General features: G+C 38.5%; 1 protein-coding gene across 11 annotated transcripts in view; it reads right to left on the bottom strand.

Moving 5' to 3' along the window:
• Positions 1-26,779, bottom strand: part of TCF4 (transcription factor 4) — a 237,646-nt gene that overhangs the window by 49,141 nt on the left and 161,726 nt on the right. For all 11 annotated transcript variants that reach the window (XM_007459676.1, XM_007459680.1, XM_007459672.1 and 8 more), the window contains 2 exons: positions 6,950-7,055; positions 2,321-2,454 (listed from right to left, as the gene is read on the bottom strand). In XM_007459676.1, coding sequence (XP_007459738.1) covers positions 2,321-2,454; positions 6,950-7,055 — 240 coding nt within the window. The remainder of the gene's footprint in view (positions 1-2,320; positions 2,455-6,949; positions 7,056-26,779) is intronic.

Raw genomic sequence — 26,779 nt, forward strand, 5'->3', positions numbered from 1 at the left:
TTTTTTTCCGGTACGTGGGCCTCTCACTGTTGTGGCCTCTCCCGTTGCGGAGCACAGGCTCCGGACGTGCAGGCTCAGCTCAGCGGCCTCAAGGGCCCAGCTGCTCCGCGGCATGTGGGATCTTCCCGGACCGAGGCACGAACCCGCATCCCCTGCATCAGAAGGCGGACTCTCAACCACTGCGCCACCAGGGAAGCCCTCCAGATGAAAATTTTAAGGAACTACCATTACTTTTAAATGAAAGGTAACTAACCACTCACTGTATACTCAAATGATTCTCAATCAGTATCAGATTTTTAGAAGTCACCTCAGCAAGAGAATTTTGAATAGTTACTGAAATCACAATGATTACTAGATATAATCATTCAATAGTTTCCCTATCAGTGAGAAAATTCATCAGGATACATTACCAGAAACCTAATTCATTTGCCCTTCTGAAAAACAAAACCCCTCACCTCTAAGATCTGCTAAATGATCATGTTAAGAATGAAAACTGTTTTGAGATGGATAAATGACATTACAAATATAGCACCTGATACAACCTATTGGGTTACTCCTTCAAAATGATCTTTCCTCCTGGTTGATAATATCGTTTTGGTTCAGCAAACTTTTTAAAAGGGTGTAGTTGGTTTCCTTTTTAAAATTACATTTTCTGTGCATTTGAGCGCATTTTCAACATGCTTCCCCCATGCAGTGAACTCGACTGGGATAAGAATCAAACCACCTAAGTCGAAGTTCTAGGGCATGATAAAGGAAGAAAGAAATACAGGAGCGAAGAAAAGTAAATGTCAAATGGAAATTCCAACATATAGTACAGTGCCGAAGTCTTTTATTTGTAATCAAAACTTTCCTTGCCTATAGGACACGTACAGTTTTGATCATGGGCTCTTTAGAGAAGTGCAAAATGATGATGGCGAAATAAAAATGTTAGCCAAGAAGAAATTCTAGTATAATAATAAGTGCTATTTCTTTAAGCTTTCATGCTAATGACTCTAAGTAGGAGGTGGGAGAAAGAAATCTGAAAGTAAATCATCTGCTATTTATTGAAAATGTGCTGAAATTTAAGACAGTTTGTGATTTCCACATTCAAACTTGAGAGATGATTAAAAAAAAAGTCAATTCCATCTCCATCATTTATCTCTCATTTGAGGATAAGCTAACTGACCTCCCAGTGTCTCTGTCACTAGGACTAACTAAATTGATATTTGAAAGGATATCGGAAGTCTTAACCTCTGGGATGTTTTCGGTCATCAGAAGAGGATATGTCACCTTTTCAATATCTCTGGTGGCCGAGCAAAAGAGAATAAAGACCACAGAAATCCAGAAAGTACTATCTCCTATATTAGAACAGAGAAAGAAACATAAATCTGGGTATTAGAAGAAAAAGGAGCACATCGCAAGATGGAGAGTAGTAATATAAGTACCACTAACCGGATTTTTCATACTTTTTTGCATTTAGAAGATTAGAGGTTCATACCTTTTTAAAAGCCATTTTACTGCGCAAGATACTTGGTGCCAAACCTTCACGATCTAGAAGTACTCTTTCCTCCATTTAGTGATAGACTTAAGTTCATCAGTGGGTTCTGGGCTGTGGTAGTTTTTGAGGTTAGAAAAACATCTGATGCGTTACTTCCTCCAGAATAAAGACACATACTAGGATGGATGAGTATAGTATTGGAGGGTATGGAAGTATAGCTAAAATACCGAAAATTGGGAATCTGATCTAAATAGAAGCCCCATGGTTGCTGTTACTGATGGGAGTGTATAGGGAACATGAACGCTTTCCTTCAGCTGTGGTACAAGAGTTCAAAGCTGTCACCAGCTACAGAAGCCGGTCAAGGGGAAATGGAAATGCCCGTGGGAGATGTGTTATCACCTACTTTCAAAGTCCACTGGCTATCACTCTGCCCCCTGCAGTATATCCTTCAGTACTACAGATAGCAAAAAACCCCACCCAAAACCAAAACCCAAAAAGAACCAAAAAACAAACAAAAAAAACCCCCCAAGGAACCGCCACAGCTAAAATTCTGCAACTCAAATACAATATGTATTTATGTACCAAGGGAAGATGACACTGTGATAAAGAAAGCACAGAACAAAACGCAATAATCAGAAGAACAGTGACAAAGAGAATATGGCTTATGAAGCTGATCTGATTGAGTTTATGTCTTTGATTGCAGAAACGATACAACTGTAAGAATAACGGGTATGTGCCAGTTTTACATTCATTGATAGAGTCCATGTGTACATGCATGCAAAGACAGGATGAGATTTAATAAACTAGCTGTGTTGTCCCCATTACCAAGTGAGTCTGCCTTACCAAACGTTCATGTGGATGCAGGCTGCAGTAGCTGCTAGACTGTGGAATATGAGAAGAATTGCCCAACATTCCTCCATAGCCAGGCTGATTCATCCCACTGGAGGAGCTCCAAGGGTCACTGCTGTGATGGCCATCTGTAAAGGACAAAGAAAACCATGACTTTTCTGAGGCATTCAGCCTTGCCTTATAGAGTAGGGTGTTTTCATATCCTGGAAAATGACTGCCTGTTGTATATTCATCTTTGTGTTGGTGAGCTGATTATATCAGAAGACAGTCTCATTATTTCTTCCCAAGTGGCTCTATATTGCCAAACAAATATAAATATTTAACAGAGTTAAAGGGTTCTTAGTAAAAATTTAACTGTAAAAGAACAGAACATATTTCTACATAGAACTTTGTCAAGACAGCAAGGTGGCTAATGCTAAAGAAAACATTTCTTAGAAGTCTCCTTTTTTTTTTTTCTATGAAAACCAACTAAAAAATTAAACTGCTCCTCAATTTTGGGGTGAAATTAAAACACGAGATATTACAGGGTTGGCAAGCTTACAAGTTTTGAGAGCATATAAAGAAATAAGTAATAATGAAAAAGAATATCTGATTTCAGATTGGATTTCATTTTTGTGACATACACATACAGAGTAGATGGAATTAAAGTTGGAATTACATTCTGGTATGTAGGGAAGAGGAATCTCATGAATATAGTTCTGAGTTTTTGACTTCTTTTTAAATGTTTGTATTTTGGTATATAGTTAAATAGCTATCTTAAGCCTTCAGTAGCAATTGAAAGGGTACACACATGTCATAAGGTAGATACTGCGGTAAGGACAATTTTGAGAGCCTCTGGATTTTATAAAACTGTGAGTTCAAAAGAGGTTTAAAATTATATGGAAATTACATGAAGTATCTTTTAATACCAAGCTAATCTTTTATTAACACCATATTAAAAATATTCCTACATTTTTTTTTTTACTCTCTGGACCTACTGGCCTCGAAGTTACTACTAGATTGCTATTGTTTGGTCTGGGTTTCTCAAATTAAGGGAGCAGAGCATCTATGTTACTGCTCAGTTCAATTTTTCTTTCTTTCAATAGTTTAACAAACATTATTAAATGCCAGATATATACAAGGCCATCAGCTGGGTGTTAATTGTATGGCAGGCATTGCTCCCTTGAAAATAAGACTATTTTCACCTTACACGTTATTTAATAAAGGCCTTTTGAAAATGTAGGCAGGAGGCAAGTTAAATCTGACACTATTATTTCGTAAAGCCTTTTTTTCCCTGAGTTTTTTACCCCAGAAGTTAGAATTCAGAAAACTGGAATGGTTTCAGGGCAGGAAGGAATAATCCAGAGATGTCTTAAGAACTATGAAAGCAAAATCATGTCTGTGATTTTGACAACTAAAGGGTTTTAACTAGAAGGTGGAAGCTAAAGTTAAAAATAAGAGGTCACACAATAGTGGGTTTAAAATACGCTACTAAAATAAAATAAAATAGAAGATGCTACTGACAGTCTCTGAATATCTTTCATCTAAACTGTATTTTCTTCAAGACCTGAATTCTCAGGGCACTGTGGACCCTTACTGAAGGACACTGATGTGAAATGGGATCACGACGCACTGTTTCTGTGATTGTAACGTAAAAACATAGGACTTTTTTTAAAAGTTCTTTTTCATGTACTGCAGATTTAGCTCTGAGATTGTGGAAGTTCAGATGTCATCTTAAATTCGAACAAGTTTAAGACCACTGACATTTCAAAGAGATGACACGCATGGCAAATGAATTGAGAATCTCTATCATTGAACAAGAGTCTCCTGAAACATTCTGACATGATGCCCTACAAGGAAATACATTTAGGATTTGTTAACACAGACACTCTACTCAATGCAGACTTACAAAAATACACATTTTACATAAATTATGCTTTTCACAGTAAATTAATATTTATCACATCCCATGATCTTGGCATAATGTGGGTTTGAAAGAATAGAATTAGATGTGTGCAAATTAATTGTGCTCATCATAAATGTCAACTCAAAAAACATTTTTTTTTTTTTTTTTTTTTTTTTTTTTTTTTTTGGGTTTTATTTTAATGGAAAGTTGGTGAACAGTGGGAGAACAGCCATTTTTCACATGGCTGTATATTATAAAGGATATAGAATGGACTTCTAGCAAGTCCTACAAAGACCTGGTGGGTCTCCATTGTTGTATGGCAAAGTCTGTGGGATGTCTTTTGGATTGCCTTGGCAGCAAGTGGGCAGCATCTTACCAGCCCACTGGTGACTCATGGGGAATTCTGTGTCTCGATGTTTTTTATGGCTGTGTTTTAATGGGTTAGGCCTCCCCGCCATCTTGTTTTCCTGGCTTGTCTTCTCTTCTGTTTACCTTGGCTCCACCTTTGGCTCAGCGAGACACCACAGGCTTCACCAGAGTCATTTGGAATGCAAGCCCATCAGACGAAGTCTCCCATCTCCTCGAGGCATTTCATGGCTCAGAGAGAATTGGAACTAAACTCTGGCTAGCTGGTGGTTGGTTGTCCCCAGCCAAGTCTGCACAAGTGGAGAAAATGCATGTGTTTGTGAGTCTGCATATATTTTACATTCTCACAGTTACATCTTTGAGTCCAGTAAATGTATTTCTGTTCCTCCTTGATTTTAGTGGTTAATTATTCAGGCCCTGAAAAATGAGTTTTGGTTACCCATGGGCCAAGAAGCCGGGTTCTTCAGGAACAGCTGTGATTATCCAGAGACGTCACATTGTGTCTTTCTCTCCATGCGTCTTTAACACCTGCACATCATAGCTTTCCTGGGCACCTCCAGTGGAGTCTCCTGTTAGCTTGGCAGACTTGAGAGACGCTCAAACCTATTTCTTACTTCCTGTGTCTGTATGGATTTTTTTTTTTTTTTTTTTTTTTTTTTTTTTGCTTCTTGGGTATTCATATGCAGAAAAGCAAATTTGTTCCCCGTAGTTTGTTTTGCGTGGTCTGCTACGGAGAAGAGCCTACTGCTTTACTCAACCTGATCTTTCCTTGCAGTGTGCGCGGTTTAAGCAAGTGACCTTCCTGAAGGCAGACAGAAGAAATCTATCCTTCTGTCAATTTTCTCAATGAAATTCAGCTTTGAGTGATGAGTCCTTGAGCTGGCAATCTCTATAAGCACCGGTAGTGGTAGCACACTCTCTCTGACTGGTCATAAAAGAGAGGCGCTGGTGCACAAGTGGCTGCTATCCATAGCTAAAGGGGATACACCTTTTGTCATGGCACAGAACACACCCAAGTGACATACCTGCTGTTCCCCTGGAGAGAAAGGGACATCGAGGACAGGTCACAAAGATAAAAGACCCTGGTCAACAGGAGCTCCATGACGTGTGGAACCAATTCTCTCTATTCCCGAGGGACCCATTCGATTCAATTTTATAGATTTTCCATGGAATTTCACATGTGAACTAACAACTCAAAAGAGCTAACACTCTGAAGGGAAAGGAAACAAACCCCTTTGAAACAGAATGACTTTGGGTATGTTCACTGTAATCTAAGGGAGATGCCAAGCCACCTCCCTGGGACTTGCTGCCCCAAGTGGCTCCCCTTCCCGTGGCATGGTCCTTCCGGGAGGAGCTCGAAGAACGAAATCCCATGGCACTTTGCCAACGCAAAAAGAGTGAAGTTTGCATACAGGGGTTCTTGGTGAGTCCCACATCTGAATTTCAGAGTATTAACCTGGAAACGAGATCATCACATTTTGACAATAAGTGTCCCAGGGGTATAGGGAATGGAGCCTTAGCTGCATCCTCTGGACGGTCTCCTCTCATAAGCAGCTGCTGTCATTTCAACCATCTTGGTCTTTTCTAAGCAGCAGAAAGAGCTGTATCACCAGGGATGAGATTATAAGCTCGGGGAACACACATCCATGTGCACTGAATTAAATACACTGGACAATTAAATGGATTAAATATACTTTATCTACCACGAACCTGTAATTTTCTATATTTTTCTGGGAAAAAAGCTGGGTCTTGGGCCCCCAATCCGTCAGTATGTTGGAATAGAGCTTTTGCTGTGTAATGAAATAATATTCCTGACTTCAGATAGGTCACTTCGTCTTCAATGGGACACTTGTTCTCACCTATAAATTAATAAGTGGCCAACGTTTTTACTGATAAGAACAGATACTAAACTTGATCTTAGCCAAAAGGCCGAAAAGTGATTGTAAGTGTCCAACATTTTTATATAAAGGTATATATGAGGGTAATTTGTTCCTAGGAGGCTAAATCCGGGATGCTTAAAATACACACTGAACCAAAGCTCTTCTAAACATACAAACATACTCTTCTCGGGAAGTGAAGACACAGAAATGATCAGTCGTGGAAGACCATCCCCCAGGAAGAATCCGTTCTAAGTAAGCAAACCAGTCTAATCTTAACTCATGATCTCTCAAGTGGCTTTCACTTACAAAATGTCTTAGTGAAGTTTTAATTAATTTATTTTTAATGAATTCAATTCCTAAAACAGAGCGTGACCTTCAGTGTTCTATACTTGCCTCCTACTCCATTTCTTGAGTAACAGATCAGCACTCTTCTGTCCCATATATGACATGAAAAGACCCATGGATTTCCCCTCGGAAGAGGTGGTGTCTTACCTTGCATGAAGAAGGAACTAGGGAAAGTGCTGGCTGCTGGTTTGGAGGAAGGGTAGCCTGGCGAGTCCCTGTTGTAGTCGGCAGTGCTGGCTGACGGAGCATAAACCTGGGGAACAAGAGGCCATTTAGTTTTGCTTTGCTGCCTGGACCAAAGCATCTCAAGGTCCATGACTTTACAAGAAGCAGGCACAAAAGGCAAAATTTCTACCACGTCCATCCTAGATCTGACCAAACCCTGGAAACACTGCCCCTTTCCGAATACAGAAAATCAAAAAAAAGGCCGAGTAGGTTTGTGTGAATGGAAAACCAGGTGTGATATTTTCCAGTTATGGGCAAGAATATTGAGAACTAGGTCTGGTTGCAAATATATTATATAATACGCATAGGGTTGTCCTGGGAGCCTAAGCATTCTTTTTTTTTTTTTTAAACACAAATGGCCCATGAGCACGTAAAAGGTAAAAAGAGAAACACCTGCCTCAAGCTTCTCCCATTTTGTCTACCTTTCAATTAAAATTGAAAGAGAGACAGAGAGACAAAAAAGACAGATAAAATGAATGCACTCTCCAGATCTCAGAAAGTGACACACAGATCTTGGAATATTAAATTCCCATAGTGTTAGCTTTTTGTAGAGATGCGTGAAAAGGGTCATTAAAAGCCCAGATCTACACAGGCCCCTGACAATCAGTGTGTACACAGGAAAGGGGAGGAAAACCCTCATTTATAGCGATTATCTCTGTATGTTCAATAAACTTAAAAACTGCCAAAATCCTAATTTACTTACATTCGTTTATTAATACTCAGGAGACTTGGGGAACCAGTCCTTTATAAAAATAGCTTGTGTATTTTCTTGTTTGTGTTTGCTTTAAAGAAGACAGCACAGTAGAAAAGAGTAAATTCATAAGGTACAGTTTAACTTTCAACTGGGTTTCCCCCTTGCCTTTTCTGCTAAATATAATTTTTTTTTAATCCCCGTTCCCTTTTGCTCCAAAAGTTCCTCTCTCCAGATGGTCGGAGAGACTGAAACACCGTCATCCTCTTGATGAAAATGGATACCTTCCTGCCTCCAGTTTGAAGCGGGCGGCTCACAAAACTGGCAGTGAACCTCTGGTGATATTCACAGGTCACAGGAAATGAAAAAAGAAATCCACCAATAAAAAGGCAACTGCAGGGTTACCAAAAAATAACTCCCATTTTTTTTTTTTTTCACAGCACACATGGAATAAACACCCTGAGAAAAATTATATAATTGTTCTCAGAACACCAAGAATCACGAACTAGGCACTAATACAAGGTCTAGGATTTCACAAAGGATAGGGCCACAGAGACAGATGCGGGAAAATATGCATACACATGCATACATCAAATAAATGCTACATCTGCCCCACAGTGCCCTTGAAGTTGGGAGGTCCTGGAGACTGAACAAAACAGAAATAAACCAGAAAAACCCTTGCACACTTTACAAAACAAGGATTCTTCCTAAGTCATGAAAGAATCTAAGCCCTATATTTTTCCTGGGCTAGATTTCATTTGATTTTTAAATTTTAGTCATATTTTTTTTTTCTAATTATTTTATTTATTTATTTTTGGCTGCATTGGGTCATATTTTAAATGTGTAAACAGCTACTTGCTTCTATTTCTACAGGGCTTACGATAAGGGGAAAACTTTTTCAAGTATCTTTTAGGGATAAAGAATAAAACATAAGCCAGGAATCCCAAAGCCCATCAATACTCTAAGTTTATCAAGCAAAACCCGGTATTTCCTTGAGAATTATACAACTGACCAACAGTTTGGAAAATACTACTAAATGTATTAGAGGTCTTGAGATTAGGCTAAAAGATGAAAAAAATATTACCTTCTAGGGAAAGGGGAAACTGAAAATTAGATCATCTCATTCTAATGACAGAATGAGCACAAACAACTATGATATACCTACAGACTATTATTCTGACAGGTTCCCGGTCAGTCAGTATTAATACAAGCTAAGTATACTATGTATTACTCCCAAATTTCAGAAATCAATATATTTACTATAAAACTGAAAATAAACTCTCCCATATTATTAAATCACCTTCTACTTTAAAACAATCAAAATAAATTCTTTTAGGATAATATATAATTTTAATTACATATTCTACTACATTACCCTTAAACATGTAGGTATAATTATTATATAAGTACATCGAATACATACCATTTGATGGCACCTAACAAGATTCACCTTTTTCCCAGATTTGGGTAGAATTATTTGATACCTCTTTTGGGAGGTAAAGACAAATCTTTGGTAATTTTGCTCGTATAAGGAGGCTACTTGGACTGTAAATTATGATCAAGCACAAAGATCTGAGAATAAGCACACTTATCCCAAATTCAGAAATATTGCCTGCATGAAAAAGAATATCTATGGGGTTAAAAAAGTTTTTAGGCTACATCATACCACACAATTTCTATTTTTCTGGTGTAGCCAAATTAAGATTCTTTAGATAAGGTGAAAGCCTTTGTTAACAAGAAATTGAACATTGTTTATAGCTTCTTAAAAAAGGCAATTTCTGTATACGTTATAAAGTTTCTTCATATTATAACTGAACAGGTACAATGTTATTCCCTCTTAATTCATATACTTCATCTTTCTCATTCGGAAGTTAGTTTTAATGTAAGTGCTCTATATATTTGTTTATATAAATAAATATCACATAGAACTATTATATTTTTTAAAGTAGAAGGAATCAAAGATTTAGCTCAAACCTGTCCCCCACATTTTAGTTATAAGAAAATTCAATAATGGAATGGTCAAAGCAACTGCTCAAGAGAGGCAACTATCAATTACTCTTTATTTTCTACTACTTAATGGTTACTTTCTTTAAAAATCTTGGTGCAAGTATAGGATGATATTTGTGAAAACAGAGTGATCACTTCAGTTTATCCTTAATGCTTTAATTTTTAGTAACCTGGATGACCAGTAAGCTGCCTCATTATTTTATTTCAGTCAACTATTTTCCCAATCTCTCAAAGGACTTGAAAGTACGGGTTGCAAGAAGGTACTTAATAGACATACTAAATTCAATAAGAAAAGCTCACATCCACTTAATTTTAATTATCATACCCTAGGTAAACAGAAAGATGACTTACACATTTGTTAAAGAAAATAGCTTTTAATTTAACAGAACAATAACAAACACCCCAGATATCCTCAAATGACTAACACAAGAAAATCAGTCCAATGGAAAATGAAATACAAATCCCAAACTGCAGCTTGTACTGTAGTGTATTGAAGTGACTCTGTCAAGGAAACATGAGGAAAGACTAAAGGGAAACAAAAATCTACACTTAGTTTTCTTCTGATAAGGTATCTGAGATCAAGGTGACCTTTGGCATTCCAGTTCCTGCCACGAGAGTAACTAAAGAAGTGTGAAATTTTTGTTGCAAAATTGGAAATGGGGAAACTTGGCTCAAGCTCAAAGGCTACAGCCCTTTAAGTGAACTATTTGTTTAATAAAAGCTTCAGGGAAGGGCTTCCCTGGTGGCACAGTGGTTAAGAATCCGACTGCCAATGCTGGGGACATGGGTTCGATCCCTGGTCCGGGAAGATCCCACATGCCGCGAAGCAACGAAGCCCGTGCATCACAACTACTGAGCCGGCACTCTAGAGCCTGCACGCCACAACTACTGAGCCCGCGTGCCACAAGGACTGAAGCTCGCGTGCCTAGAGCCCATGCTCCACAAGAAGAGAAGCCACCGGAACGAGAAGCCCGCGCACCACAACGGAGAGCAGCCCCCGCTCGCTGTGCAGCTAGAGAAAGCCCGGGTGCAGCAACGAAGACCCAATGCAGCCAAAAATAAATAAATAAATAATTTTTTTAAAAAAAGCTTCATGGAAAACTAATAGCTAGTTAATATTCAAAGTTAGCACCATTATCCTTCCTCCTACAGTCCTGAATTTAAAACAAAATCACAAATACAGGAATTCTGAGTTTAACAAAGCTCTCTAGATAACAGTAAACCCTGAATAAATAAAAATGCTAAAAGTTCTCATTTTACAGATTAACTTTTGTTGTAATTTGAGATGTATTACTATGGTACATTAGCTGTTCCAACCAATGTTCTGATTATCATTTGTGCCATCATCAAAGAAACAATGTGACACATTCTTTGAAATAGAACCTCTGTCTACTAGAAAAGAAGAAAACCAAGCAAACACACAAACCAACAAACAAAATGAAGGGAGTAGAATATGCATATTCTACCTTTTCCCTTTGAGGTGCTCATTTTTATCTGTCTTGGCATGTCAGTTTCACTTATGGAGATTTTTAAAAAATAACAATGATTACCATTTGTTCAGGGCCTCTTGTGGAATAGCTTTTCTGCCAGGAGCTCCATACACATTATTTCTAATCCTCATAAAAATCAAACAAGATGGACATTATTAATAGTATCATTCCTATTTCATACAGCTGAAGGACGGTAGAGAGGTCAGATGCACTGGCCCAGACAGGCCTGGGTCTAAGTGCCAGTTCCATCATTTATGAGCTAGGCAACCTCGGACCTGTTACTTTACCCTCTCTGGTCTTCAGATTCCTGCCTGTAAAGAGGGAACGACAGTGCCTGGTATGCCAAAGCCTTGTAAGAATTAAAAGGCATAAAGTGTATAAACACAACTAGAATAATACCTGGCACTTACTAAGCATGCAAAAAAATCAGATAATTGTGTTAATGTTGTGCTGCTATTTTTTTTAATTTTAATTATCTGGACAAATGTGACTCAGGAAAGTTAACCCACTTTTCCATGTTAAAAACTCACCAAGTGGTAAAGGAAAGATTCGAGCTAGTCATCAAAGTCTATGTTCTTTCCATTAAAAAACAATTTCTTGATCTTAAGAGGCAAAAAAGAAAAAATATTTTAGCTATGAACACAAGGCTGTACTTTGGCCATGGTTTAATAGAAATATTCTTGTGGGGTCTCATAATTACCTTTTAAGCAAATAAAATGTGATAAGGCATGTTGACAGTAAAACCAATATATGTCGGTTACTTTCTTCCCAAAGTGGGAAGCTGAACTCTGGAGGGGATAAAGAGAAGTGGTTATAGATCGTGTATCGTGAGGTGTGTAACTGAGTGGGGTTGGGTGATAGCCACTGGGCTGTACAGTAGACCTTTAACATTCATTAACACTACTGCCTCTCTGTGATCTGCAAGTATCCTCTGAATAAATAATTTCCAAAGAGAACCAGTTGAGAATAACTGAAACATTGTAATTGAGACTTTCAGATCCTTAAAGAGAGTTACTGTATGCTCCATAATGAGTAGAAAATAGCAAAGCACAATTATGCCTCAGATGTCCAAGTGCTGGCGAGGCTGACTTAGTAGCTCACACCTTGGGAGATTTCACAAATATTCTAAACTGTGACAGTTAGACACTCAAATGCCAAGAGTTTATGGTCTGCCACTGATGTTCACAAACCTAGGCACATGCATTGATGCTTCCCAGCATCTAATGGGGAAAAGTACTTGTAGGGGGATCAGCTCACTACGCAGGCAACTAACTGGATTGGACCTCAACTCTTACTGTTTGAAGGACATGGGTCACAGTAAGAGAAAAGAATGGCTATAGGGCAGTGATGCCTACCCAAGGGCCTGGACAGAGCCCAGGGCTCCTGACTTCTCATCTAGTCATCCTGGCACTCTCCTTCCTAAAGTCTTTTTTAACTTTATAACTTAAATATTCCAATGGGTAGTAAAACGGCATAAAAGGTTAATAAGCAGATACAAGTAACAGAGTTGAATAAGTTGTCATAAGGTTTACAGGCAGTGAATAATGCTCAGGAGTATTAAAAAGAAGGCAATAGGGCTTCCCTGGTGGCACAGTGGTTGGGAGTCCACCTGCCGATTCAGGGCACACGGGTTCGTGCCCCGGTCCGGGAAGATCCCACATGCCACGGAGTGGCTGGGCCCGTGAGCCGTGGCCGCTGAGCCTGTGCGTCCGAGTGCAAAGAAAAACAAAAACCAACTACAGAAATAAAAATTAACCATCTGATATATTTTCAGTATATATTACCAAGTCAAGGAATATTTACTAATGGGAAAAGATCCTATTTCATTTCCAAATGATGGTTAAAGGCCACTTTGCATTATTATCACATAAACAGGAAATAAGTTTAGAGATAACACATAAATGTTGCAGTATATTGACAAACAGATGGATATTTAATTATACATGAAAAAAAATTCAGAGGTATAATCTGTTGCAATTGTGAAGCTTTTATTTCCATCTCAATCACTTGAAGCTTTTATAGGAATTAAATAAATAAGTTCTAAGTGCCATAAAGTAACTCCCAATAAGAAGAGTTTTACTCCTCGAACTATTTTTATTAGTAGTCTGAAAAAAAAATCACAATTATCTAGACATGTATAAAATGTACCATTCACGTACATGATATTCATATTTTATTTCTACTAACAGCAATGACCTGTCTTCACTCTACCATAGTGCATCACAAAAAAACAAATGAAAAGGAATATGGATATGAACCCCCAAAAGAAATTCCTTGAGTATGTAATATATTTAGAACACAAGTCATTTTGAGCATCTATCCAAACACTCCATGACAAATACTACATATAACTTTTCTACCCTTCCGAACATCAGTTGAGTTTTGATTATCTGTTCATGAGTTTAGTAAACCTGAAGTTAAACTCTACAAGTGAATTACAGCCAAGAATTTTATCCTCCTCAGTCACGAAATTTCCTTTTCTATGTTAAGTAGTAAAATTGTAAGAATTTTAATTCCCTTCTTTGCATCTCTATCTATCAAATTGTGTAACTCAAAGAAATTAAAAGACCCAAAAGAAAGCAACAGAAAGGAGAAGCAGAGATCTGAGTGATCTATAATGGATCAGAAGCACATAAGCACGCAGGAATGGGCAGACTGTAGCCCATGCGCTTTCGACCAGCACACTCAGCCTGCAGCAAGCTCGGCCATGACACAGTAAAAAAGTGAGCTGGACCCATTATTAACCGCAAGAGCTACAAAAAAAACCTGACATTCTTTATGGCCAGACAGTTCTACCTTGTTCTTTCCTTTCTTCAAATTAAAAGGCAGTATGTTTTTAAATATAGCTAGTTGCAGTATATTTTTCAAATCTCTAAATTTCAACCTATTAAAAAAGAGTCTGTGTAAGCTTAAAAATTTGCAAGGAAGGAAAAAAACTTTGCTTTAATTAAAAATAAAAAAACAACTAAGAACCACTAATAATTGTATAGCAATATTATTGTGATTTAGATCTACATAGTGTCCCATTATTTTACAAGTATTTTACAAGTATCAGTGTGTTATCACTGCAAACGTGAGGCAGCAAAACTGCGAAGATAGGTATGATTAGGCTCACTCTTATGATATCATAGATGTATCACACATATGATATTGGGATATATCATAGATATAGAACGTTTGAGATTTTAAGCTGTTTTCACATATTATCATGCAGCCATCTCAGTGATATATGCAGGGAGTTAACAGTTAAAAACCAAGAAAAGAAACAATTTATTATGGTATTATAACTTAACACTCTCTAGAGCTGGAAAGGGATCTGGTCCCAATATCTGTCAGACCAAGCTCTTGTCACTGTTGGCATGACAAAGTGATGCCAGTGATAAAAAAATAGCTAACACTAAATTTACTTAGGGCGTGCCAGACACTATTCCAGCAAAACTGTACATATCCTCATTTTGTCTTGACACAAACCCTATTGTTTTATCATTCCAGTTTTACACAGAAGGAATTTGGAGGCATAGACACATTAAGTAACTTGCTCCAAGTCACATAGCTAGTTAAGTGGAAAAACTGACATTCAAAATCATGTCATCTTTTTTGGGAGTTTGAGCTTTAACATGATCTCTTGATCGCTAAGGGGCTTCTCTCCAAGGTGGTCACAGACGCCTAGCTAAACCCAGATTTGTAGAATTCTGGATCCCCTTTACATACTCTATGGCCATGCAGCAGACAAGGGGCTGAGAATGCTGTTTGGCCCAAAGAGAAGAACACAAGATGACCTCAGTAAGCAGAGCACAAAGAAAGTTCTTGTGCACTACTACAAGGAGGACCGTTCATCTGCCTTTCAGACCTGAAGCTGAGCCATGTAGCAGCAAGATCTGATACTCTTGTTTGACAGTACTAAAATCAGAGAGAGGCAAAGAATCTGCTGAGAGTTACACTGGGGTTTAGTGGTGACTAAATACCAATATACTAAACTTGTTTTTTTTTAATAGAAATCTCTGCCCATCTTTTATTTATTTTTCTAAAAATAAATTTATTTATTTTATTTTACTTATTTTATTTTTGGCTGAGTTGGGTCTTCGTTGCTGCGTGCGGGCTTTTCTCTGGTTGCGGCGAGCGGGGGCTACCCTTCGGTGCAGTGTGTAGGCTTCTCATTGTAGTGGGTTCTCTTGTGCAGCATGGGCTCTAGGCATGTGGGCTTCAGTAGCTGTGGAGCGTGGGTTCAGGAGTTGTGGCCCACGGGCTTAGTTGCTCCGCTGCATGTGGGATCTTCCCGGACCAGGGATCGAACCCGTGTCCCCTGCATTGACAGGTGTATTCTTAACCACTGTGCCACCAGGGAAGCCCAATATGTTAAACTGATGAAAAAAACCCCACCACACTATTACTTAAGGCATTCACGTGAAGTGTGACTACAGTCCTGTCTATGTGTACCAGCCTCTGGCTCCGAATACGTCTTTTTATTTTGACACCTGCATTGCTCTTGCTCTTGGCACTGACGGAGCAGATACTGTATGTTTGTTATTACTGTCAATGTGGTGTATCACGGGAACGCCCACTACCAGCATTCTGAGCCCCTTGGCCCTCCCTGAGAAGGCCTTAAATTGATTAAGTTACACCTGGCTAAAGATCTCTTGGACTACTTTACTTAATTGCGTAAAATTTGGTCCAGGTGAAACCTGACTTCTTCCTGGTTACATTCCTTATGTTACTTATTCACAGGGGAATCGGCTTCCTGACCAGGCTTAGGATCAGCACAGATAAAAGACTGTAGATATTAAGCCCATCACATGTCTTTAATATGTTTTGAACACCTAAGTCGTTTCTAAGCTTTTATTTATTGAACGTTCATTAGAAATTAAAGGTAATGTTAAGAAAAATGTGATTTATTATTTCTAGTTATCTTCAATCATAAACAGATGTAACTAAATTAGTTCATATCTCTATCTCAGCTATCACATCAAATTCATGACTATCAATTATTTCTAATGGATCAGCTCCCATCTCAATACTATTTTTTCCCCTTTCACTACCAACTGTTTGCTTTTTTTTTTTTTTTTTAAGGTGATAACTATGGGGTCATGAGGAGGTATTGGAACATCAAAATACTGTTGGTTATATCTGCCAATAAATAGCTTTGTGACCTCTGATGACATGGTTTCATCAATTGAATGAGGGCAGCATGTTTTCAGGATGCAAACAAATTATATGACTCCACAAGAAAGAGGAAAATTAATTTTAGGTTTATTCCGATGTTGATTATTGTTGTTTCTTCTATACTGTGCTGAAGGTTAAGAAGGCCTCTGCTGAGGACGGTCCATCACAGAAACAATAAAGTTTAAAAAAGTGTTATGAAAAAATGTGCAGGTGTGACTGTGTGTGTGTGTGTGTGTGTGTGTGTGGTACCTGGCCCAGAATGGGCCCCAGTAGTTACTAAATGCACACATGAATGAATGAATAAACGCATCGCACACAAGATACAAGTCAAACTAAGAATAACATCATAACGCAGAGAAAGATAAACATTCATTGGTTCTGCCAAAATAGATTTGAGTACATTTCACTTCTTGATGTGTTTTAGGGCTGAGCTGTCTTTCGGAAGTGGAGGCAATTACCTCTAACGATCCGTATTTAAGGGTTCTAAAGAGGACCATTTCCCGCCCTTTTCCCTTTGAACCTAAGGTCATAGGTTGATGCCTTAGGACTAGAGCTCACATCCTTCACTGGATGTTAATAGGTGTGATTTTTAAAAAGGGATCTAAGCTCAAATAAATTTGGTCACTATTGGCGTAAACAAATTAATACCATTGCAGCAGACCTCAGTCAACGTACGACACTACAGGAGGTACAAGTCTACCTCCCTGGAAACAATTCCACATCACAAACCCACTTTTCAACACACCTCCAATCATCCCCCCCATCTTGGGAAATGCTTGTATAGTCTGTTAGCAGTTATTACACTTTGATGTGACAAGGTCTCTAATCTTTTCCCAGGAACTAATTTTTAAGAATGAGAGGGAAGTGAAGAGGGGATGAGGGTGCTTTACCAGAAGGGAAAGCAGCACCAGAGAAAAATGCTGATTACTTTATAGTTTGACCTTGTGCAACCCTAAATGTGCCATTCCTATTCCTCCAATCCCAGTGTCTTTAGGGCTGTGTTTGTACAGCACAGACGGCCAAAGGACCATCATTCCTAAGTACACATTCCTTCCCGGAAGCAAGAGGGACCAGGAAGAAGGTTGTGTCAGACAAAAGCAGAAAGACACACTTTCAAAAGCAGAGACCCAAACAAGAAGGGAAAGATGGTGAGAGCAAGATTCTAACAGGTATTAGGACAAGGGGAAATTTCAAAAGAAACACAATTCATAAAAGGGGTACACCTTCTTTGACCTTGAACTTAATTGTATAAAAGGAAATTTGGTGAAATTCTATGATTCAATCATCATAAAAAGTTGATATTTTCAAAGTATTGTAAATTACAAAGACTTTCTACATCCATTACATTATTTAATAATCACTTTAAGATTGATCGCCTACCCAAGTGGTCAACTATCTCACCCATCTTATACGTTAGGAGACAGAAGCTGGGAGAACACCTTCTCTTCCCAGTAGTCAAATGACTCTAGGACAGCAGGAGAAAGGTTATAACCTAGGTCGTTTTTGTTGCTGTTGTTCATATATTATCGTGTAAAATTAAAAAAAAAAATTTTATTTTACCGAAATATAGTTGATTTACAATGTTGTGTTAATTTCTGCTGTACGGCAAAGTGACTCAGTTATGCATATATATATATATATATATATATATATTCTTTTTCATATTCTTTTCTATTATGGTTTATCACAGGATATTGAATATAGTTCCCTGTGCTATACAGTAGGACCCTGTTGATTAACCTTGGTCTTTTCACTGCAAATCCCAGATCAGAGTTGTTAGCACTTGATCAGAATATCCTTCCAAATCACCTACGGTCTAAAGAATCTGGAGATCAATTTTTCATATTAGTAAATGATATCTACTAACGTTGAGTACAGTTAACGATGAATTCTAGGCTGGTCTTCGAAGCATCAAACTTAACACTGGGTGCTTCAAACAGATGCCTTCGTCTTCTACTTACCAAGAGAATTGTTAAGAACATTGAGTTTCCAATCTGGTAAAGTTTTGAACAGGAATCACTGCCATGGTACACTGTAAAACTATTATCCCATCCTCCCTTTCACAAAGCTGAAAAAAGTACAAATGATCTTTTTTTTCTGTCAAAACGTATGGCGCTAAGTACTTTCAACTAAAAACAAAAGCATGAAATAATTACTAAATGTATAACTCTGTGGCACAGAGTGAAATGAAAAAAAGAGAAGTATGCAAATTGTCAACCTCTCTGTCCAATCAGCCACCTCCTCTTTATCCCTTCAGATACCTGCCCCTTCCCCCATACCCAGGGCAAACTTTCAGGTAAAATCAACCAGCAATGTTTCACTGCCTTAACTCACAGCAGAGCTTCTAGATGCTTTGGTACATAAAAATAAACAAATAAATAAAATAGGAGGCCAGAATTTTCATTAGAAGCTAGCTGGGAGATTTCAGACGTATAAAAATCAACTAGAAAATGTATGAAAGTGAGTATAGTTTGTACTAAATGTTTATGCAAAGGAAATGTAAAGGAAATTATTCCATTAGGCTATAGGGGTATTTAACAAAACCTCAAAGACTGGGCAATAGAAGACCAAGTGACCAACAATAAATAGGTCATATCTTCAAGCACATTTAAAATACAATTCAGTTGACTTTCTCTAATATTTAAATTCCAGACACTTTTGCATGCGATCTAGTTCTTCTTAAGTTTAAAGATATACAGTTTAAAGCTCTGCTACTGGCTAGTTCAAATATTTTTCTGGAATAACAAAGGTATAAATAAATATAAACAATAGTAATTTCTTTAACAATAAAAATTACAGTAAGAATGCCCCTTTGATTCCTTTCCAAGAAATGAAACCTTTTATAAATAAGTTACTTTGTTCAATCATTTTGAATCTTCAAAACAGAAATGTAAAATCCAGATGATTGCTCACTATTAAGATAAGGGAAGCAGGTTAAAATTCTCAATGTTGAAGAACGTTATGAGAAAGTTTCTCTTCCAAGAAGAGGAACACAGCAGTTTCACATAATAAAAGGCTTAGAGTTGATTACTATCTTTTTTTTCCTTCCTTGATAAACTACTAACTGGTGAGAACTTAAGAGAAATATACAGAAAGGTTAAAAAGAAGCAAGGGATGTTTCCTTTTTTCCTTTTCCTGATGGAGAAACATCCATTAAATATATACTTCTTTGCTTACATAATTAGGACATATTAGATCCTCTGTCAGGAACTTTCCAATCTCTAGGTAGGTAGGTAGGTTGATAGACAGACAGACAGATAGATGTATATAGTATGAATGTATGTATATGCAAGTTTGTGTATATGATAAAATTAAAGGTTTAGAAAACACAGCCGCAGGTGGATAGGAAGGAACTACTTAATGGGTATGGGGTTTCCTTTAGGCGTGATGAAAATGTTTTGGAAATAGACAGATGCAGGGGTTGCTCAACATTGTGAATATACCAAATACCAATGAACTGCCCATTTAAAAATGGTTAATTTTATGTTACATACATTTCACCTCAATTAAAATAAAACAAAACAAAATCACTGTAGCAGGCCTATAACTTATGTATCCTTCACAAAAAATATTAGTGAGGACCCATCTGCAGGGAGGTGGTATTCCAGGAGAAGAGAGGACCAATGATCGACCGTATTTCTGAAGCAGTAAGCCTTGTCATCATAGGCTAGTTGGAAAATGTAGGTAAATAATGCAGCCATTATCAAAACTGCTCTCTCACCAAAGTCACTCATCATCTCTTTGTCACCAAATTCAATCTTTTTCATTCTATCAAGGAAATGAACTTATGATTCTCCCTCATTGCTGAAACAGCTTAAGTGAGCTAACCAGCTGTAGATAATGGTCCCCGATGGAGACCACCTTTCCGGTTTTGGTTCTACCACTCATCAACTGACCACCGGTAGGTCATTCAGCCTCTCTCTCCATCTTGTAATATTCCTTTGGAAAATACAGATCATGACATCTGTTGCTCCATGGAGATGTGGTGCAAATAAAACCAGATCATGCTCTGAGAAAACACCTTGAAAAAAAATGGACCTCAACGTATCTAATTTGTATAGCATGTTCAGCACCTTAGTGATGCTTAAAATATTTTTTGATGGTGGTGAGTCCATTTTCTTTAATGGAAAACTTCTTGATACGTACACAACCTATTCAGCTCTTTCTCTATCAATTACAAATGGGAATGGGAACCAGTGGTGTCATATCGACAGGAGTATAGACCAAAAAACTTCAGGGAACGAATGAGCTCAGTAAGTTTTAATCAAATATATTTCATCTTCTAAATTTTCCCAGCACTTTACTTTTAGAAATTTGTAAATTTTCATGAATTATACAGGTCTTCCCTCCCATAAAATACTGTGGGCTCCTTAGGGAAAGAGGGTATGATACAGAGGACATTCAATGAAATGACTGCCTACAGCAGGTGCCCAATAAGTATTTATTATACAAACAAGGGCAACAGCCAAAGTAAAAGAAGACCAATTCTTTCCTTACAAAGGAAACTTACAAAGTTTGTAAACTTACAAAGTTTACACAGCAGATTTTCGGCACTGAAGTGCCTTACAGAAGTGTATTTCAGGTATCTTTGTTGAGAACTGTCCTCTGAATCATGAATGGCTTCTTTAAGGTACTGCACAAAGGGGGTGAATCTCTGGCCTCATACCAGGAAGATGCCACATAGAGATTACACAGATGTGAAAGACGCTGTGCTTCAGTTTCACAGATGTCCAGCATTGAATGTGCAAAATTTCTCAAGGAACTCATCCATGTAGAATTTATGGGAATCTCTGATGTGCTATATTTGTGATATCTGTTCCTTCCTTTCTGTGTCCAGATTTTAAAAATAAAGATTGCATGAAACTAAAACAAACAGAGAGTCAGTCTAGGACTTTAATTTTCCAAAAAAGATTGAGAAACTCAAACAGAAGTCACAGGCAGGTTAGGACCACACGTCACCTTTGATGGTGTTTTCTAATATCGCCATTCAACGGGAACTCAAAACCAAACTGGACTGGGATAAGGAGGCATAACACAGCGTACAAACCTCAAGCTACACTCACCACTTAAATAACTCTCCCCTTTCATCTGCCATCTTAACATCGGCAGGTGGACTCTCAACCACTGCGCCACCAGGGAAGCCCCATCTGCCATCTTAATTCCTCCTATTCTTTCATGGATCCGTCCAGATCCCTCCTTCATCTGATTGATCTGTAAGGCTCATTTTACCCTTTGCATGTCTTCTAACTTGTGTTGCTGTCTTCTGCTTTATATTTATGGTCTATTTTCCCAAATGCATTCCAAGCCCCTGGGTTGTAGGTGGCTCTTTCTTTCTACCAGTCTCTCTGTCTGGAAGATGATTACTTTCCATTGATGATGGTGATGATGATGATGACAATGACGATGGAAAAAGCATCTTGCCATGGACTTTCCCCATTTCTTTATCTTTTTTCCATACCCACTCCTCCAATGAAACTGCTCAAAAGCTCCTGGATGCTGCAGCCAAATGTCACTTTCACTCTCAGTAACATCTGACACTGTTGACAATTTCCTCCTGCCAGTCAAATCTGCTCTCCTTGGCTTCTGTGACTATGCCTTCCTGTTGTTCCTCCCATCTCTCTGGACTTTTAAATTCAATCACATCTTGGGCATATCCATTTGAAGGGCTCCTCATGACATCACGATAAAATCTGAACTCTTTAATGGGGTGCACAAGGCAATTTATGATCTAGCCACTGTTTATCTTTTCAGTCCCATCTTTCACTATTATCATTGTGCACCATGAGCTCCAGTCATCCTGCACCACCTTTGGATAACAGTATATGCCATTCTCTCCCTTGATCTGGTTATTACCTTTGCATTTTGCCTGCTGAATTCCCATTCATCGGTGGGATAGGTACCCTACTTGTGTATACCTTCAACAGCCTGTACTCCCCCATCGATGCATTATCAGACTAAATATAGCTCAGTTTACTTGTCTCTCCCATGTCTGTCTTGTTCAGAGTCATATTTTAGCACTTGACTCAGAGCTGGCATCCAAGCCTGTTACCACCATTTGAGTGAAGGAGTTAGGAAAAGAACATTAAAATGTTTTCTTAAACAACCAAAACAACACTTTCCTAAAGAGAAAAGATGAAATCTCCCATCTCTCTCTAATTTCAAACTGATAACCTCGGGTGACAGTGCCGGTCCAAAGAATGGATAGAGGATGCCATCCAAGTGCACGTCAATGACTTACTCTCAGTGGGAGAAGCCTGAAGCTCTGGCTCTTTTTGTTCCCTAAATGCCCACGTGCTCTGCTCCTGTAGTTAAAGCCAGATGCCAAGGAACAACATATCAAGGAGAGAGGATACGGGGGCTCTAAGAACTCTGCAATTGTCCCAGGACTTAGACTCCCTAACGTTATTAGCTATCTTGAGTGCAATGTGGGAAAGAGAAAGCAAACTTCCACTACCTACAGGGCCACAGACCTCAGCAGTGAAAAAGATCAGAAGCCAGGGTCATGATCTGTGCTTGGTAGTGTACAGCGGAGCTGGCAGGGCTCTCACCATAATGCCAGGAGAGGTAACTTCTCCTTCATGAGGTTTTCACCTGCGGTGGTTTAGCGCTTTGATTTAATAAGGCAGCATCAATTTCAGGACCAGTTTCTTAATAATGATGCTTTTCTTCTGTTCCTCTCCAGTCACACCAAAGAGGGCCGTACCAGTATGACTGTTCCTAAGGTGATCTGGGGTATTTTCTAAAATAGTCTGACGTGAACCAACTGGGTCAGAATATGTTAAGATTTGCATTTCCTTGAAATGTGATGCTATTTTTGAGCTTCTCATTGAAAAAAAAAAATTAAGCTGCAAGTAATTAAGTGTGGAGGAGCACACCAAAGGTGGCTCGCATTTAGGCACATGGTAAACTGATTTGCCATTGAACTGGGAGGTTAATATTAGGAGTGGGGAAGCCAAGCCGTGGTTTGTGTTTGTTCAGTGTCTCATACTATTTTTTCAAATGTCATGGGCTCAGCAAAACCCGAAACACATTTTCTCAGCACTTCTCTCTATTTTTCAACCCATATGTATTCCAAGAGCAGTTTAATTCATATGTTTCTGATTTATTTACATGCAAGTCATCAGAATGTTGTTTTGTACGAACTATTTGATGTCCAGGAAGCCTGTTGAGTCTTGCCTTTGAGGTTTTTTCCTTAGGATCAGGAAGCCATGATTTGCAAATAGAAAAAACAAAGAAAGAAAGAAAGAAAGAAGAAAGCTCATCAGAACCCCCAATATTTTGAACCTCAAAGGTTCAAAATTTTCTTCAAAAGGTAGATGGCATAAAGTCTGAGTACAATTCTTACAGTCTGCAGACTTTGTATTTTCCAGGTCCTAATTGACATTGCCCTTCTCAATGGTACTAATGCCTTCCTTGTGGACATAAAAGTACATATTTGCAATGTATGAACAAGAACAGATCCTAAAGAGATGCGAGGACCTCTTCAAAGATTAAGTGAATGCCTTCTGGAACATGGTATCTGGGGCAGGGGAGGGGGCTTCAGTATCCAGAGAGAGAAACGTTGTTATCACCTTTCTAGGAGAGTCCTGAGAAAATGAGGACCAGTTTTCACCCCACTAGGGATTTCCCAAGCATTCTCTTTCCTCAATTTATAAAAGTAACTCTGATTCAGTTGTGATCTGAGAGTTGTTTGCATACATTTAAAAAACACCATAACATAATTTTATAAATATTTCTCCCTTTGTAGGTAACTGCAAACTAAAAAAAAAAAAAAAAAAAAAAAAAAAAAAAAAAAAAATTTTTTGGGAAGGACTTCCATGGACCAAGTTAATTCAAGGATCCCTATATTCAGACTTTTGAAAAAGCAGGGGTTTTTTCCTTAATAAAGATTGATACCATGTAGTCAGCACATGTAGCAGGGCTTTTATCTTTTAGCATCATGTCTACATAAATTCAAGCAGTTTAAATGATACTGTAGAAGGTAGTAATAGTTTAGAAGGCTGAATCTGATTTTAATAGCAGTGATTTTTTAAAATAGATTTTTTACAAAGAAATTGTATATTAAAAAAAGGTTGGGCTTCCCTGGTGGCGCAGTGGTTAAGAATCCGCCTGCCAATGCAGGGGACACGAGTCCGGGCCCTGGTCCGGGAAGATCCCACATGCCGCAGAGCAACTAACCCCGTGCGCCACAACTACTGAGCCCACGTGCCACAACGACTGAAGCCCGTGTGCCTAGAGCCCGTGCTCTGCAACAAGAGAAGCCACCGCAATGAGAAGCCCGTGCACCACAACTAGAGAAAGCCCGCGCGCAGTAATGAAGACCCAACGCAGCCAAAAATGAATGAATGAATGAATGAATGAATTTATCTTAAAAAAAAGAAAAAAAGGTTGCCTCCTCTACAAACGTTCCTAAATTTCAGTCCCCAAATCAAATTGAGGCTGGGCAAGAAGCATGTAAGTGGTCTCTAACGCTATCACATGCCTCTGTAGTGTGTCTCTAAAATATAAACCCACATTTCCCATCAGACTCTTTGTCCTCTGTTTGGCGGGAGAGATTAGAAATGCTGGCTAGTCTGAGCTGGGACTGAAAGATTTCTACCTATGTCGCCTTTCAAAACTGAGCTGTCTCCCTTCCAAAAACCTCTTTTCCATTTTCCCATTTTCAAAACCAGAATGGTGTTAGGGCTGAGAAGATTCAAAAAGTCTTCTCAGATCAAATCTCTCTCCAGCACAGCTGCTGTTAAGTGACCCAACATGTTCTAAGACAGGTTCATAGTCCGTACGCTACATTATTTTTCTATGAGTCCCCAAGTCTACACATTTCAGAAAAGCCATATATATATATATATATATATATATATATATATATATATATATTTTATTAACCAAAATGGACTTCTCAATACAACCCTCTTTGAAAGCAGCTAATATGATACGAGCAGCAAGTAGAAACGTTGTCTTAAGCTGTCAAGCTGAATGGTGATTTAAGGTTATACTCTGTGTCCAGTAAATATCAGTCAAATAACTAAATAGCTACTACTAAAATATGTGACTAGAGCAAATAAATTCATCACTAATTGCTATGAATTCAAACACAGCTCAGGGGATGAAATTTTATTAAATTGCAGGAAGATTACCAAGTAACAAAATATAATCACTATCAAGACTGTAAAAAAAAAAAAGAATCATTTAGCAAGCCAATTTGTATACTATGTAGAGAAAGCTTGGGCAAAGGAAGACAGCAGCCTTCGGCAAATATCTTAAGACACAGTCAATACCACTGTAAAAATATGGTCGGTTTTCTCAACACAGTCATTACAGACATCTCCATCCAATTTAAGACAACAGCTTAAATTTTTAGCTTTTACTACCTTTCAATGGAGATCAGCTCTCAGGTAGAAATAAATATAAAGAAGTGTGTCACGTACTCTAACTGGGTTTCAATAGCTGGCCTTGAGAACTAATAATTTATCTCACATTTGAAGACCTTGTGGGGAGGACATGTTTTGATTTGATGGTCCTGGTTTGTTGGTTTTCCGTTAAAGAGGAGGAAGACATCAACAGAAACATGCACTTGTGAGCTACCACATTATCTTTTTCAACTATATAAAGTCCTAATTGGGAGTAATATTTCGACATGCAACAGCTGAAGTGAAAAAGTCACAGCCTCATGGACTACCCATCTGCAGAACAGATTACAAGACATGTGAACTTGAGAGCATTACAGAAAAATGTTACTTGGAAAGCAAACATTTTCATGGGTAGCATTAAAAATGTCTCTAATGTTCTTTTCCCCTCTTTGCCTCTCCGTTCCCCAATACTAGACCTTCCCTTGGCAAACTCCCTTGACCTTCCCAGATGCAATCCCTGCTGCGCAGCAGTAATGAGGACCCTCTCCCTGGGTGCCACCGACCGTCAGAAATTTAGTAAAATTTAGTCACTGCGTATGGGAGAGATGGGTCTCCAACCGCCTGCTTCTGAAGGGAAATGCTCATCCAGAACCTATACGTCCCAACTTGCTGCTCCATTTTATGGCTTGAGATGTACAGGAAGGCAGAACCTCAAAGAATTCCTGCCCCACGAGGCAGATGCTCAAACAAATTCAAAGAGATGTCCTAGATGAAACTCACACATGCACACATATTCATCTCCATCACTGCCATTTTTCAGCGTCGTTTCAATGTTTAACAACCTGAACTAATAGCCATTTGAGAGCATGTCCTGAGCTTCTGGGGGGAACCCACTCCCACCACCCATTTGGTGTTCAACTTTAGTAGAATTCTGCTCACCTCCATAGGCTGACCTGCTCTGGGATTTTAACAGAAGAGTGGGCAATTTTTTGTTTGTTTGTTTGTTTTAATTGAAGGTCCTTAATGTGGGCCACATGTTTCTGGCGGGGACGGG

The sequence above is a fragment of the Lipotes vexillifer genome, unplaced genomic scaffold, assembly GCF_000442215.2.
Source record: "Lipotes vexillifer unplaced genomic scaffold, Lipotes_vexillifer_v1.1 scaffold1670, whole genome shotgun sequence".
Classification (NCBI taxonomy): Eukaryota; Metazoa; Chordata; class Mammalia; order Artiodactyla; family Lipotidae; genus Lipotes; species Lipotes vexillifer.